At 45.4% G+C, this 17,006-nt stretch overlaps 2 protein-coding genes and 1 long non-coding RNA gene across 4 annotated transcripts in view; all 3 read left to right on the top strand.

Annotated features, from left to right (window-relative positions):
* Positions 1 to 10,345, top strand: part of afg2a (AFG2 AAA ATPase homolog A) — an 84,060-nt gene extending 73,715 nt beyond the window's left edge. Inside the window, exon 16 of the mRNA XM_023795939.2 lies at positions 9,855 to 10,345. Coding sequence (XP_023651707.2) covers positions 9,855 to 10,031 — 177 coding nt within the window. The 3' untranslated portion in view covers positions 10,032 to 10,345. The remainder of the gene's footprint in view (positions 1 to 9,854) is intronic.
* LOC140577669 (uncharacterized) lies at positions 4,539 to 9,845 on the top strand. Its single transcript, XR_011981820.1, has 3 exons — positions 4,539 to 4,992; positions 5,979 to 6,047; positions 6,144 to 9,845. It is a non-coding gene; the product is annotated as an uncharacterized lncRNA (long non-coding RNA).
* Positions 10,346 to 11,422: 1,077 nt separating the features above from the next.
* spry1 (sprouty homolog 1, antagonist of FGF signaling (Drosophila)) lies at positions 11,423 to 15,574 on the top strand. Of its 2 annotated transcripts, none has more exons than XM_023795801.2 (2): positions 11,423 to 11,979; positions 13,703 to 15,574. In XM_023795801.2, exon 2 carries the CDS (start codon positions 13,758 to 13,760, stop codon positions 14,721 to 14,723), a length of 966 nt encoding a protein of 321 aa, XP_023651569.1. In that variant the 5' UTR covers positions 11,423 to 11,979; positions 13,703 to 13,757; the 3' UTR covers positions 14,724 to 15,574. The 2 variants fall into 2 exon arrangements, with proteins under 2 accessions (XP_023651569.1, XP_023651570.1); XM_023795802.2 differs by lacking the exon at positions 11,423 to 11,979 and adding an exon at positions 11,991 to 12,674.
* The last annotated feature ends 1,432 nt before the right edge of the window (positions 15,575 to 17,006 follow it).

The raw sequence follows: 17,006 nt of genomic DNA, 5'->3' as shown, positions 1-17,006 counted from the left end.
CATAACCATAAGTAACCAAACGAAATACAAGTTTTTTAGATTTTTGCATGCAGCTAGATGTTGGTGGGAAGGGAGGTAGGTCTCCACAGGGGAAGGGAGGTCGATCTCCACGATGGAGGGGAGGTAGGTCTCCACAGGGGAAGGGAGGTAGATCTCCACGATGGAGGGGAGGTAGGTCTCCACAGGGGAAGGGAGGTCGATCTCCACGATGGAGGGGAGGTAGGTCTCCACAGGGGAAGGGAGGTCGATCTCCACGATGGAGGGGAGGTAGGTCTCCACAGGGGAAGGGAGGTAGATCTCCACGATGGAGGGGAGGTAGGTCTCCACAGGGGAAGGGAGGTCGATCTCCACGATGGAGGGGAGGTAGGTCTCCACAGGGGAAGGGAGGTCGATCTCCACGATGGAGGGGAGGTAGGTCTCCACAGGGGAAGGGAGGTAGGTCTCCACAGGGGAAGGGAGGTAGATCTCCACAGGGCCCCCTAGAGTTTGTGTTTTATATCTTTCCAGGTGATTAACAAAGTTATTCTGTAATCTCTTACACAACCATGTGACAAATGGGGCCAGCGATTCTTAACATGCTAATAGCAAATAAAATAAAGAGCTGAATAAGGGGGAATTTATTGAACTTATTATTTGTTTTTAATAAAGCAAAGTTTGCTTGCTTTAATTTTTCTTAAGAAGAATGATACTTGCTTGATCCCTGTGGGGCAATTCTCTTTTCACCTACCCCATCCTGCTCTCTGTGAGACACACACAGGCTTAGGGATCTCTGCAAAAAGCCCACGGACATGTAACTATTCTGCCGAGTCCGGGTTCGAACCAGCGACCCTCCGATCACAGACACAGAAGCTTAGCCTGCTAAGCCTCCCCCTTTTTACCCTGTGGTCTGCGATCAGGTTTGTGTTTTTCAGCTATAAGTGAGGAATGTTAGAAATACTCATGTCTCGCACTGCACGTAACTGCCAGAGCAACTGGCAGGAGATTTACAGCTGCACAAGAATGACAGCGATTGTCGTTCATTATTTTGTTCAGTATCTGATGGAACGGGAGGAGTTTAGTTTGTTTACTTATGATAACCACAGTGTTTCAGAATCTTCTCAAACACTTTGAGGTTCCCACATACTGGAGAAAATGTGAGTCCTTTGTTTGCACTCACTTTCTTCTTTACCAGGGAGCTAATCTACAGGTTTACACTCCAGTTTGCGCTCAGTTTCCGAGGAGATGTGTTCATGTGATTTAGGGACTCTGAACTGCCTCACTGTGTGATCTTGTCTGTGCCCTTGTTGAACTGATGTCTCGACCAGGATTTCTTCATGTTCTCCTGACCCTGTACTGACCAGGTGGTCATGGCAGACGGGTGGACAGGTCGGTCAGTTTGTTGACACCATACCATATTTTATTGGCTTCCTTGGCATCGACCCCTGTAGCAGCGCCCGCAGAGACATCGAAGTGTCAGTACAGCGCAGACCACAGGCAATGCTTCCAAGTGATGTGCAATTACTTCGTATTGTTGTGAGAATTCTTGAGGTAATAAGGGGAGCTTATGGTGAACCGGTGTAGTGAGTGTGGAAGCGGCCTCATTTATTACTGGCTCAGAGCTGGAGGACAAGCAAGCTGACGGCCCGTTCCAGGCAGCTCTGCGGTCTGCAGGAAAATACACAGAGCGCAAATTGAATTTTTCCAAAGAAATCTGAGCTGATCCATGCGCCATTGTAGTATTTCTTTTGGCTGGGTGCAGGGCTGAGGTTTGGGGGGTCGGGGGGGGGATGCCCCGTTTGCTTAATGAACCAAATTGGGCTGGCAGGTAGTCTAGCAATAAGTGTCAATGAAGTGGAAAACGGGAATGCACTTCCTTTGGTTACTGTGTCGGCTCACACCTGAGTGCCGTAACGCGCGCTTGGGCCCTGTCACGCCGGTCCTGACCAGCAGGGGGCCCGGCATCCCGGGGGCCGGCAATTAGCACCTCTGCAGCGGCTGTTTGTTAAATGATCAGCAAACAGGAAATGCCCTTTCCCTAAGCACTTTCTGCAAATGGCGCTGCATTGGCCAGCCTTTGTCTTGCAGGTGCTATTTCCACAACATGTGGTGTTTTATGGCTGAACTATCCTGGGGGAGGCATGCCCCCCCATGATTTCCCAGGATGCTTTGTGCACTGCTTTAAAAAAATAAAAATAAAAAAAATAGCCCAGGAGCGTTTTTTTCCTAACTCAACATTCTATAGTCTAGTCTATATTGCTTTTATATATATATATATATATATATATATATATATATATATATATATATATATATATACATACATATATATATATATATATATATATATACATACATACATACATACATACATACATACATACGCACACACGCATGCAAATGAAGATAAATTCAGCTAAATCTGGTAACTACTTGTGGTCATCAACGGAAGTATTTAGTCCGCATGGAGGTCAATGGTTTTGATCATATAAAATAAATTTCAGTCTCTTGTCGTTATTTCCTCCCCCCTATTTTTGGTTCTGATATCGTTACTGGTGCATCAGCCTAGAATACTGTGCTGAACTGTTTTTATGTATTTCAAGGGATGCTAAGGTCACAGTAGCTGCTTCAGCTGATGCAGCCATTAGTCAACATAGTTCATGACGTTTAAAATGTTATAACATCAATATTTTAAATCGATGCATTTTTAAATTACCTTTTTTATTTCTAATTCTATTATTTTTTATCTATTATTTTTATTATTATAGTTCTAATGAAAACTATATTTACAAGAAAAGGTGTTGGACTGCAAAAAACGGCCACCCCACCACCAACGTCTTTTTACCTTGTTTACCTTGTTTAACCACAATATCTCCTCTTTTAAAATACTTTAGGGCTACTCAGCTGTCCCTTTCTTCCTTGGTATGACAGAACAGATGCATGTGGCGTGACAAGAATGTCACGTCCATTATCTAAAGCCCTACACTCACATACAGTTTGTTGTCGTCAAAATAAAATGAACTTAAATGGAGGAAAATTAATCATTTAGATTACTTGACAAATCGGTGAAAGAGTCGATAGATTAATTGACAGGAAGATTGTCGTTAGTAGCAAACCTATTGTACACTTTCTGATTGATAATGCCTCTGTCCATAAATGGTTCAGCACTGGCCCAGTAGCTGTGCAAATTATCCTTTGTTGTCAGATACATGATGCGTGGAGCAAAAAAAATATCAATATATACTGATATACACAGAGCTGAAATATCGTTCTCATTGATCGTAATGCAAATTAAAATTATGTAATGAATAGCATATAAATACGAAGACATTTAAGCATAATACATGACATTTTAAGAACTAACTTAGGTGGAAAGATTGTTCAGGCTGCTATTCTGTAAGAGATAAGTGTACTGAAGTTATTTTGAGATGTAGTATGTTACTACATGGGATGGGGCTGGGGCTGTGTTCCCTGGGGAGTCGAGTTTCAGGGGTCTCGCTCCCCCGATGTTCTTGTGCGCACACCAACACTGAGCTTCCTGTCTTGGGGGGGAGCGCAGATCTCCGGGATGACCCGCTGCGGGCACTTTCGGTAAACACACCAGCCATTCCCTGGGTGAGGGGTGGACGGCCGGCTCCGCTGCCCCACCCTCTTCGCAGGTGTTCCCGCTCACCTACGGGGGGGGGGGGGGGCCTCGCCTGTTTACATTCTTTGTGCCTGTTTGTCTCCGGCTCCCTGGCTGCTTTCGTGCGGGAGTAATTAACACCTCTGTGTTTTGCCCGCGGCCTCGCTCGCCCGTGGAGCCCCACGTCTCCGCTCTCTGTGCGTCTGACCTTCCGGGGCGGCTGCCCCCACCCTCGTCAGAGCATAGCGGGGGGGAGGGGGTGGGGCTTTTACCCATAATTCATAGCCCTTAAGTAGCCCAGTGTCAGTGCTGTGAATAATTAAATTAGGGATTTATGTTGCGTGTTTAAGGGGGCTGTTGTATATTAATTACTTGAGGGCAGATTTGCGGAGGGGAGGGGTGTTCTACTGGGCCAGGTCTCCCATGCCCCCCCCCCCCCCCCAGGAAACTTTGGTCCATGCGGCCGCATCCTGCCACCACCCTGCCAAGCCGCGGGGGTGGGGGGCTGGGGAGGGTATAGAATGCACTCCCTCTGCCCCCCACACCATCACATTCTCCCCGCGGTTTCCAGCACCCCCTCTCTGCCCCCCCCCCCCCCCCCCATCCTTGCCATGGAACTGAAGCCATGCGGCACGGGTGCAGCCAGCCTCAACGCTGCACGGGACGCCTCAGCTACTCCCCAAGCCAGCCCCCCCCCCCTCCACACACACACACACACAATCTCTCTCTCTCTCTTTTTTATTTTCATCAAACAACGGAGCCAAAAAACCCCTTCCCTCCCCCTGCGGCAGGAGCACGACTCTCGGCACAGTTTCCACTCTGCCTCCCTCCACATGTGTCCATCCTTGGAAGTGCTCTGGAATGATAACCACCCCCCCCTCCCTGTACTAGCACCCGCTGCCTGATTATCTTAAATGGGTTTCACATGGGACTGAGGTCAGCCCTTATTTCTCTTGGCATGTCCTTGTTGCAGCACACACTTCCTCTTTGCCTTTAGAGGATGAAGCATTTTATTTCTGGCCGGACCCCGGCGTTTGATTTATACATTATTTAATTTCCTCCAGAAAATTGGAAGCAGGGCTTTTAGGAATGGAAGTCAATATTTTTCATTTGCTTAAGAACTCTTTTAGGGTCAGTATAATCAGCGGCACTCCATGTCGGCCTGATTACGACGGCCTTCAGCAGGAGGGACGTGTGAGTGTCGCAGGAGGCGACAGCGCGGTACTCTGGGGGGGTCACGTCCCCAGGAGCGTACCGGATGTGTCCCGCACAATGCGGGCCCAGGGGTCGGACCCCAGATGCCGGCAAGGGGTGCCTCTCTGTTGGCGTCGGCCTGCCGGACTCCTCGCTGTGTCCCTGACGCACAGGGAGGCACGACCCCTGCACTCACCGTGAGTTTGCTCTCGTCTTTCATCGTCAGCCACGTTTTGGCCGAAGTCTTCGGCCCGCCTGGGGCCCGCTGCTGCCTCTTGGATTTCTGGGTGTGCCTCACAAACAAATTAATAAGTCAGAGCCCATTTCCGCCATTTAATGAGCACAATGTAAACTGATAAATTTTATTGGTATGGCTTTGAGTAAATCACTTAAAATTGAGCTCTGCATGATTGCCGTCTTTGTAGGGGTCAGGAATTTTTTTTTATTTTTATTTATTTTTATATAAATTCAATGTAAGAAAAACAAAATATTAGCTCACTCAGACATTACAGTGCCACAGATAGTTTGTTACCCTGTTTAATTTCTGACATTGAGTTTGTGGTACGTAACTGTAAAAAGGAATAGCTCTTTCTTCACATTTAATAGCGTTATGATTTAGCTGTCTTGTATTTTGTTCCTTACTGTCAAAGCAAATAAATCTCTCCAATTTAGGCACAACCAACTTGGCAAGGAAACATGTTTTTTCATTAGAGGTGATTGAAAAAATTATTGTTGTGTGTGTATTATGATAAAAATAATTTTTATTATGGTTGCTATTGGGCTTTTCCCACAGTCTGAGAGCATGCAGTGTCAGGTAAATACCCTCTGTGTGTAATTGTGTATGTATATATTGCTTTGTGGGTACCAAATGTCCCCACACTGTGATAAAAGTGTATTTTGACCTTTGGGGGGATCATTTTTTCAGTCCCCAAAAGGGGAAAATAATTTTTTATCAAAATCAGTGACCTAAAGTGAAATCAAAAACTTAAAATGCCAAAATTCTTGTATTTTGTTTGATTGCTTAAGGTTAAGATTGGGGCTGGGTAGGGGTTATGGTTGGCATTGTGTGGATTAGGGTTTTGCCCATAGAAATCAATTGAGAGTCCCCACAAAAATGTAGATGCCTAATCTGTGTGTGTGTGTGTGTGTGTGTGTGTTTATGTCGGGACCTGCTTCATCTAAGGTCTTCCTACCTTGCGACCTGCCCTTCCTGGGATGAGCTGCGGTCACACACCCCTGCATTGAATACGTGGTGCGGAAAAGTTTTGGATTAATGGATTATTATTATTATCCCTTAATCTGGTGCTGATTAACCCAAAAGAGATTTTCTTGCGTTGAAACGGATCAGAGTTGTGGGTCGGGGTGAACGACAGCAGGTACTGGCCTGACCCACTGGAGCCTCCGGCAGCCGCCACAGGCAGGTCGCCCCCCGAAGACCGCAAGCTCAACGATGCCAGGAACTGCTCCAGGAGCATATCCGCCGGCCGGGGCAGAAAGCGGGGGCACCCAGCCTGTGGACACGCCCCCAGCACGCCAGCCGTGATGTCACCCAGTACCCCAGCACGCCAGCCGTGACGTCACCCAGTACCCCAGCAGGCCAGCCGTGACGTCACCCAGTACCCCAGCACGCCAGCCGTGACGTCACCCAGTACCCCAGCACGCCAGCCGTGACGTCACCCAGTACCCCAGCACCCCAGCACGCCAGCCGTGATGTCACCCAGTACCCCAGCACGCCAGCCGTGATGTCACCCAGTACCCCAGCACGCCAGCCGTGATGTCACCCAGTACCCCAGCAGGCCAGCCGTGATGTCACCCAGTACCCCAGCACGTCGGAATAACTCCGTCTGCTTGTAACAAATTCATTTACCAGTGGTGAACAGAAATAAATGTGACTACCGACCTGTATAAACGTATCATTATGGGCTCAGAATCCCCCCCCCCCGATTGTGGTTGGGAAAAATGACGACGAAATAAAAGTCGCCTGGACATTCACTTTTCATGAGTTTTTAAGAGGGATCAGTCAAAGGCGTTTAGTGGCAAGCCGGGCCCAATGACTGGGAACACTGGAAACTACAATTCTGTGGTTGGCGTCGGGGAATACCTCCCTTGGCTCCTTACTCGAGGTGTGGTATCTTTCCGGCATCTCCTCAGATTCTGATTGGCTTCATCCGTAGCCATGGCACCAGCCTCCAAGCAACGGTATAGAGCTAGAGAAGGCTACTAGAGGAGAGAGTCCAGCCCTTTCAAACTGTGATTCAGATTTATTGAAAGGCTGGAAAACTATTATGTGACATAAGTATAGATGCAGTAGTTTGAAGTTGCTGTGCTTTAAAACGTATCCTTGCTAAATTAATGAGTGGATGACTGCAGGAAACGTAGGACATTTTCCTTACTCCACTGAGAAAAACGTTTAAAGTTTGCTCAGGCTACAGCTGTCATTGGTGACATCTTTACAGTTTTCAAAGCTGTACTTGTAATGCCTGTGCACTTAGTGTGGTGGTGTCTTTTTGAAGGTAATGCAAGTTTTAAGTCAAAAGACTAACTCTGAAGTAGTATCCATGATATCCAGCTTTATAAATGCAAAGAATAACTTTGGATGCAAAAATGATTATGTATACATTTACCTAGTATACACATTTCTTTCTTTTTTGCAAGGTGCTGTACATTAAACTCTTATTCACCGTAACGCTACAGCTGGTACATGCAGGTACCAGGCAGCAGAAGCGTGCGTTAGCCTTTGACATCCATATATTACAGACAGCGCTTATATAATTTAGGAAGGGAGTGCAGAATGAAGTCAGTGTTGCTTCAAAACGACCTGTAATTTATGCCCTAGCCGCTGAACGTATGCAGGCGTTGCGGGATCATCCTCCTCTGCCAGAGTCTGGTTCCTCTAAAATACTGGCTGCAGAGTGAATGGTATTAAGTAACCAGACGGCCAAATGTTTTTGATACCACATTGTCCTGCTGCCATAATTGCTTGAGCAAGTATTTGGCACAAAAACACATTCATGTTTCTTCTCTCTGCCTTTGAAATAGCTATGAAAGGAATCATTCCTTTAGGTGGCGATGTTGTGGTATTAAGCTTAAAATCAAAGTATAAACTTTGCCTAGGCATGGTGAGCCGGTGTCTGTGTTACTTGCGTGCTTCTGGGGTCCTGTGACATTACAAGCTAAGAAACAAACATTTGAGACGTGTATTACATATGTCTAATAAGCAGCATCGCCCTGCTTGGATGCACGGCTTCATTGTTTTTTATCTTTGACCGCAACGCCGACAGCAAGTCCTTCGAGGAGAATTAGCCTGCACCACTGTTTACGGAGTCTTCAGCTTGTTTTTCAGTCACTCCGGAGAAAGAGGAATCCACTTCCTGACATCTGGACAACACCTGTCAATGCTGTGGCAGTCAGCCTTGTTTAACACTGACATATTTAGCTCTAAAATAGTAATTAGGGACAATGTCACACCTAGGAGAGCCCCATGGTGTTATTCTTTAACTAAACAGTGTTATTGTTGTTTGATGATGTTGCGGGCGGTGTGTGGCTCAGCGGGTGAGGACACTGCACCCAAGATCGGAAGTTTGTCTCTTCAAATCCCACAGTCAGCAGTAAGACGCCCTTAAGCAAGGTCCTTAAACCCCGATTGTTCTCGGAACTGACTGACTCTGCTTTCTCAGTTGTACCTCGCTTCAGCTAAAAGCATCTGCTAAATGAATAGATGTTATATATATGTATATATATATACCTGTTGTCATTTATATCTCCTGTATCTCATCGTATGTATTGGAGAAAAATGCTGTCAGTTTTTGGGCTTGTGGTACGATACCACAGGGATCCTCTTTTCAGCTTTACATGCACTTAGGAGTGATCTATCAGAAATATCCCAGCATCAGGCTCCGAGTGCGCCTGACGGAAGCCAGAGACGGCTGGACGCTCGCCAAAAATCGGGCCAACGCGTTATTATCATACCTGTGCAGTCACATGACCTCGGTGGGCCGGCCCCGATGGCTCATAAACCAGGAGTCGTACCAGACGATATCGTGCTCAGGAATACAGATGAGCCAGATTCACATATTTGACCTCATAATAAGTGGGTGTGAATTGGTTTGGTCTGTTTCCTTTTGGGTTCCAAGGTGAACCAGTCTGCCGCCCAGGGGAGACGATGTGTGAATCCTATTAGGCGTCAGATGTAGGTGTTTTTCTTTTTTTTGGCAACAGGAAGTAGCTCCTTTGTTACAATTCGGTGCATTTTTTAAACTTACTCAAAAAAAAAAAAAAAAAATTGTTGAAATATTATATCATGAGCTTATGAAACATTCTAGGGTAAAGGGTGACTGGGTGATTTATGAATATAGTAATTATTACTGAATGCCTTGTGAACAACTGGAATTATGCTCCATGTTGTGGATTTATTTTTAGGTCCTTAGAGGTAAGCGTGGGAGAGTCGCCTTTTAAATCGTGCTCTAATCTGCGTAAATGTTTGTTTTAACATGCCGTGCGGCTCATCAGCCAATAGAATTCTTTGTGACTAATGGCAAGAACCTAGGGAGAAGCATTTTAACAATGAAACGCAAGTGTGGTTGTGTCTGCAGGCAGTACTGTACACTTCTGACCTTGTCGCTGAAACGTGTGCTTGTTACAGTGTATTGTTTACTCATTAAGCAGGTGCCCATCATAAAGGGCTTTGGCTTTTATATATTACGCTTATATACATTTCAACACTTTTGATTTGTCACTAGTTGCCCTTTAGCATCTGAGTCCTTTGTTTAGTCGGAATGCTGTACAAGTTATTGATTTCATTATAGTTCTAATTTCAGACATCCACTTTGGAGACACAACCGTAATTACCTAAATGTGATTTATTTATACCGCAGTAAACAGTCTCTGAAGGTGTATTGCTCAGTCCTGTCCTTTGCTGAAGCTTGTATGTCATATTTATTATTTTTAGCAACTGTGATGATTAGTGATCTTTATTTTTGAGACACCGCGGATCATCGTGTTGTGGGACAGCTTGTTGACAATGGTACATGAGTCTATTCTGTCTGTTTTCCTGTCCTAGATAAGTGCTGTTTGCAGGGAGGCTGCACTCCTAGCCTTGCAGGATGACATCAAGGCCCAGAGCGTCACGGGAAGGCATTTCGACGGCGCTCTTGCCGCGGTGAAGCCGAGGATCCCGGACTCACTTATCCAGTCGTACGTCCGCTACCAGGAGCAGAGCGGCTTGCACGTTCTCTGATGTCTCGTGTGGAAGAGAAGAAGAATCCAGAAACGGCACATTTCATAGTACAGCTCTCCTCAGGCTGCCCTTCTGCTCTAAATCAGTTCACTTTCAGAGGCAGAAAATGGCCTGCATTTTGGCAGTTAGCATTTGAGGAAGGAACTGCAAAGTTATATGCTGGCTGACTGACTCCCTCAACTGCCAGTATAGCACATTCAAGGGTGAAGAGCTGACTGGGAAAACCAAAGTGAATACAAATCAGAGAATATGCATTCATTTTCTGTTCCATGTTTGTGTGCTCGTTTTAAATAAAAATAGGATTTTTTCCATGACATTTTTGTTTTGGTTGTTTACGTGTGGAATATGAGAAAATGTGTTATGAGTTTATCATGGGTTTATTAATTTTTATTACATTTTATTCTAAATCTATTATAATGGTCAAGTAACCAATATAAGAAGTGAAAAAAAAAACATTTAGGAAAAAGTGAAGAATCTGTGAAATTGTGAAAGCAGTCAGCGAGATATGTAGGTAAGTATACAAGTATACAAGATTGGATAAGTTTAAAAAAAAAAAAAAAAAAAAAAAAAACCCCAAAGCTTTTGACACGTGGCCACGGTTAAAATGCCGTTTTAAGCTGTTTTTTTTTTTTGTTTTGTTTTTTTCTTCAGTTGAATATTTATACCCCCTTCTGATGATGAGATTACCGCAGGCTCTTTATGACGCCAATTTAATCGCGTCAAATGTTAACTGCTATCCGTACGTGTTATATCCTCGCTTTGAACCGGTTGTCCCTATGGACTTTTCTAAATAGCTTGTCGTAAATATCGGTTATCTGTTGATTTTCCATTTCAATGGGATAGATTGGCTTTGTATTGAACTTCCCATTCTCATGGATTCGGATGTAATGCATCCTCGACACCAATCAAACCAGACAGCCAGGAACAGCGAGGCACCTTCTCTTTCTCGCCGAACAGATTTTTAAGGTGGCGTCGAAATGTCAATTAAAGCACATTTGTATTATGCAAGCAAATACATTTTGAGTTACATTTAAACCGCACTCAGTCAGAGTGATTTTGTAATTTAATTTTAATAGACTTTTCAAAATTTCACTTGATAGTTTTAAATCAGCCTGTATACGTTCTATTACGGGAAAACACACGCACAACATTGACTAATCGAAAAGAAGTGTTGACTCAAGTTTTTCTTTTTTTGTCATTACGAAAAACACGTAGTACATAAACACGAAGTGCGGCAGCTATGGAATTTCTGACAATGCCGTGAAGTAGGGACGCTGTCGGTTGACTATTGTGTGTGGGGGGGGGGGGAGAAATCTGTCCACCTTAAGTGTTGCACACATCTCTCCACAGCCCAGCCTCCCACAGCTGCCCAATGAATTAAGAGCGGATGCTATGTATCCTTTTTCAGGGGGGTGAATGGCCAATGGGAGCTGCTTAGCCGGACAAACACGGGACCCCGCATTCCCATTCATTCAGTGCGAGACGGTATTACGGCTGCGTAGAGCGCGCGACAGCTCGCGGAGGCGCCCCGTGCTCGATGGACGAGTCCACGCTACAAAACAGAAAAAACACAACACTCTCTGGGATATAAGCTTTTAATCCGCGTTTTGCTCCAATAGCAAATTTAATTAGTTCTCCTTTTTTGCAGTTGTTGCTCCGCTCCGTAGCAAAACAGAACTGATTTCTGCTCGGGACCTCGCCTGTGCACCCGAGTGTCGTCTTCTTTATCTGCTAAATACAGCCATGGATTTACCGTTTCTGGATCAAACTGGTATATAAATGGTCACACTTGGAAGAAGGATTTGCAAACCGTTCGTTTTATGCATTGGATGTACAGTTTTCGTTATGACTGATATGTACTAACTTTACTGCATTTGGACAATTTCTTCGGACTGGGCTTCTTGATATTTTGGTTGATGGATTCAACATCATGGATGGTTGTATATAGGTGAGTGTTTTTCCTAGCTTGCTTGACACGCACTGCAATATAAATTAATTGTGGCGCACATAGAAATGTTGTGGTGCGTCCATAACCGTGATTGTCACTAAACGAGTCAATCCGATGCATTTTATATCTACTTATTACAAAATGCGCGCATAGTTCTGCTGTTATGTTGTTTACTTTGACAAGTGCCTAACTTACGTAGAGCTGTCGACGCCGCGCTGTTTATTCCGTTGCGTGTTTATCAAGTAGGTGCAGTTGGGGCTTCGAAAGGAAACCAAATGTTCATACTTGGACAGTTAAGGGAGTTCGCCCTCCTGCGGTAACTAACAAACACCCCTCCCCCCACGGAGCTTGTTTTCATTCATAAGTTTTTTCCTTCCTCTCTTCGGCTCGTCTTCGCGATCTGTTTATCAATCACTTTTAATTGCCGTCGCAGAGGGCGCCGCGCTACCATTTTCCCCCCAGTGTGCGCAGCCTTACTTGCTGAAATGCGATATAGTGTAGATCCGCGGCGAAACAACAGGTTAATTTGTAATGAGTTGTATTTACAATGCACGCAGACCTTTTAAATTGTCGAGGGTAACTTTAAAAAAAATATATATTTTTTTAACTTTGACGTGCGGTATAGACGCGATGATCCGACTGCATCGTTGTGGCTGCCAGGCCAAGAATGTTCTGCAGGGAGTGCATGGATCAAGGTAATGGCCTTTATCTTTGTTGTTCAAACCAGGCGATCTCTTCCTCTTTGGAAAATCTGCCTTTTAGGTATTCTCGTCACACGGAGATGTCCGTGTGTGTGTGTGTGTGTGTGTTTTACGATCGCCGTTTCTTCAAGAGTGCAGATTGAAGGATAGACTGCAACAATGCCCAAGCCCGTCTTCATTATTTCTAAAGGGTGTCGTTAACATTATCCTTTCTATATGTTTGTATTTGCGTAATCCAGTCAAAATCGGGCTTATGGTTGAGTGCGATCGATGATTTTTAGATTCACTTTTACGACCTTAGCATTAGACTTAAGCCCCAAAGTTTCCCTCCGAGTTCCGTCGCTCTTCGTAACCGACGCAGATTGATAGTTTTCATACTGTCAAGCCACGAAGTTAAAATCTGTCAAATGTATTCAGTTTAATTGTTCGGATTCAAAGAAGCAGATCATATTGTCGGCATCGACCGTGTCCTCGTTTCGCTGCTGTGCTGCATTTTAATGTTAACTAGCTATACAAATGTAAATTAGGACGGGAAGTGTTTGTACTGAAGTTTAGATGTGTGCGTATTGAAAAAGGTTGTTTAAAGTCTTGTTAATAGTCAACTTTTTAGCCGCATGCTTTGCTTAAGATCTAGAAAATATTTAATTTCTTCGAACAGCAGTCTACTATAGAAATACTTCCGTTTTATTTTGAAGCTGCTTTATGTTTTAAAGGGAGCAGCTATTCATCTGTCTGCTTGTTTACGTGCAGTGCGCGCTATCTTCCAAGTGCGTTAAAACTTGGGGGTTCTGGGGGTTTTACTTTCATGCCACATAATTCGGAAATATTCAATATTGCTTCGAGACCTGGTTTCACAAGATATACTCGAAATGTGCAAGAAAAAGTGATAGTTTGTTGCAAATTGCATTTAATGCCTTGGAGATAGAAAAAGCGGAATCGTGCCTTGTTGAATATTAATGTAGCTCATATTCTGATTCTCGATACTGTTTTTCTCTAATTGTGCTCCGACTTGATCTCTACAGGATTTCAGATGCGTGCCAAGTCCACAGTGAATGTCGGAAGTGGTGATCACCCCAGATGGAGCTCCAAAGTCAAAATGGCACTGGCGGTTCATTAGTCGTGATCCAGCAGCCCTCCCTGGAGACCAGGCAGAGGTTGGATTATGAAAGGGAGCTACAGCATGCGGCCATTCTCTCTTTAGACCAAATCAAGGCCATTCGCTCGAATAACGAGTACACAGAGGGGCCGTCCGTGGCTCGGAGGCCTGCTCCCCGGAGGCCTGCTGCCCGGCCGCTGCAGCGTCCCGAGAAGCAGGAGAGGACTCACGAGGTCATACACGTCAATGTGAACAACAACTACGAGCACAGGCCCACCAGTCCCCCGGGTGGCTCGCGGGGGCCCGTCTTGAGCCGCTCCACCAGTACCGGAAGTGCCGCCAGCTCTGGCAGCAACAGCAGCGCTTCATCCGAGCAGGGTCTGCTCCAGCGCTCGCTGCACCCCAGGCCCGGGCCGGGCCACCGCGTCGACCGGGCCGTGCGGACTCAGCCCAAGCCGCCACCGGCGCCGCCGGAGGACGTGCTCAAGCCCCTGGGCAAGGGGGATGCCTCGGGCCACCGGTTCATCTGCGAGCGATGCGGGAGGTGCAAGTGCGGTGAGTGCACGGCGCCCAGGACCCTGCCCTCGTGCCTGGCCTGCCGCGGACAGTGTCTGTGCTCGGCCGAGAGCGCGGTGGAACACGGCACGTGCATGTGCCTGGTCAAGGGCATCTTCTACCACTGCTCCAATGACGACGAGGGCGACTCGTGTGCGGACAACCCCTGCTCCCTCTCGCGCTCCCACTTCTGCTCCCGGTTCCTGTGCATGGGATTCATGTCCGTGCTTTTCCCCTGTTTACTGTGCTACCCCCCAGCCAAGGGCTGCATCAACGCCTGCCAGAGCTGCTACGACCGCATCAGCCGGCCCGGTTGCCGATGCAAGAACTCCAACACTGTGTATTGCAAACTGGAGAGCTGGCCCCCCCGAGGCCTGGAGAAGCCCTCCTGATCCTCCCGCCCGTGGATGGCTCCTGACTGTTATAATAAAAGAATAATAATAATAATATTAATAACAATAATATTGTTTATCGAACATTTAAGCACCTCCCTCCCCAATCCATCTCTACACCAGTTCTCCCATTAGCAGCAAATTGTGGACTATGAAACCACTTTTTTTTTTTTCTTTCCCTCCTCCCTTCTCTTCCCTCCATCCCTGCTGCCCCCCCCCCCTCCCCATCCGCCCAGACCTTCTACAAACCAGTGTTTGCCTTCACATTTCTTTGTGTCTCCTTCAGCTACTCATTAACACTCTTGACTCATTGTAAAGAATTTTCTTTCAGACGGGGTGAGTTCTCCGATGCTTCGTGTGAGAGCGGCCTCTCACCAAATCTGTGAAGGACTATCTGGACAATATGTAGCTGTTACCAGACATCCATAGCAACCAGAATTGTTTTATATGTAATCAGTTGGTACTGGACTAAGGCTGTGGTTTAACTCTATTATGCTTTAGTGGCATTTTTGTAGTGTTTCTGTTGAATCTTTACTTTCCCCTTTTCCAACATCTACATTCTCTACGTGGCATTTTTTTTTTTTTTTTTGTAAATTGTATGTATAAAATCCTAAAGATGAATTCTGGCTATTTTTTAAAGAAAAGTCTGTTAAAACATTTTTTTTTTTGTTGTAAAGAATATTTATTATGTGAAGCTCTATTATTTTATGATATTTATTGCAAAAGACAGTCTTGAAAATTTACTCATGTCTGAATATAACAAAATATCAATACTTACTGAAATTAAAGGGTGGCACAAAAAGAAACTATGTTAACTATAATGCAGAAAATATATTAATTAATGAAAAATATCACCTGCCTTCTGTGTCGTCTTTTGCTTGACAAGGTGTTTCGGATGTCTGTGTTACGACTGCTGATCCAAAAAGACTATTTCCATTCTGAGAGTCGCGATTGTTGGGGGGTGGGGGGGGGGAATTCTTAAGAGAACGTGATAGATATGCTCCTGTAAAATATAAACCAGACACCTCAATGAGTGCTAGGGAGAAAGGTGCACATTTCTGTTCTTTTTTTCCAGACACGGTAAATCTCAGTGAGGCCTTGGACAGCAATGTGTCTTACTTGTAGAAAATGATCTGGAAAAATGGAAAATGTTGTGATAGGATTAGTCATTTAGAGGTGTGTGTGTGTGTGTGTGTGTATACAGAAAAGTTGTCAAAATACAAATTTATCAGATATTCTGATAGCTTGGCTAGATATATAGTCTTACCTATATCTACAAATTGTCCATCTGTATGCCAAATTAAACCAAACTCGAAATCCATAATGATGAAACAGCTGAGGTTTTTGGTATATGCTGGTTCGCTTACAAATGTTGGGTTTTGTCTACAGTCTTCAAAACTGTTTATTCTTGGCTGTTACTGGCCGTGAAAAACATGAAAACTGTTTGCCTACCAGACCATCCCAGATAACTAAACCAATATGAAAGCCAAATAGAGTAAGTGAAGACGAGAGGTGCATTTCGGTTGATGGCAAATGGTCAGCGACGTAGACTGAGGAAGCTGCAAGACACTGGATTCACTGTATCAACAGTGCGCCCCCTTTTCCAGTCCAGTAAAACTCTGACAGAGGGTGGCTTTTAATGGTCTGTGAGCGTGGTGACAAAATCCCATTTGGTCACTTTCTTGTTCGGTTTTGTCACTTGGCAAAGTTTGGCATGGCTGGGAGATAAGCTACTTGTCGGTTCCTGGACTGAATCTGACAGAAAACTCCGTGGCTTTGACGTGGATCACATATGCAGCCTCTATAAATACGAGGGTTTTCCTTTGAAAACCCGGAGTGAGTAATTAACCACGAGGTATTTTTAGATTGCTATGGTTATGCCCTCCGGCCTGCGTAATGGGGTTACTATTTCTTGGATAGTCTGCTTGTGGCATTTTGTTTAATTGCAGTTCTGGTTTCTCAAGGTAAACATAAATACAAAAGCGTGCGAGGGCACGTCGTTTTATTGCACCGTCGAGAGAGGGAGGGAGGGAAGGAGGGATAGCCGTAAAGGAAACGCTGCTCCGCGAAACTGCCTGGTGTCTAAAATATGGAATAATAGTCTCACGGATCTTAAGCAGCATTTGGAAATGATTGCAGAGGAAGCCGCTGCAGTGACCGGCGGAGTAGATGACGGAGTTTAGGAGCCGTGATACGCGCATGATATCACTTTGTGCGGGTCAGCAGTCTTCCGCAGCAGAACCGCCACCCCCCCCCAACCACCCCAAATGGACCTGTCTCCAA

This window comes from Paramormyrops kingsleyae, chromosome 12 (assembly GCF_048594095.1).
Source record: "Paramormyrops kingsleyae isolate MSU_618 chromosome 12, PKINGS_0.4, whole genome shotgun sequence".
NCBI classification, from domain to species: Eukaryota; Metazoa; Chordata; class Actinopteri; order Osteoglossiformes; family Mormyridae; genus Paramormyrops; species Paramormyrops kingsleyae.
Note: the sequence above shows the minus strand (reverse complement) of the source record. Positions and strands in the feature narration are given on the sequence as shown.

Bases quoted from the DNA above. Each gene is read 5' to 3' on its own strand.
- spry1 (XM_023795801.2), top strand. From the start codon at position 13,758: ATGGAGCTCCAAAGTCAAAATGGCACTGGCGGTTCATTAGTCGTGATC.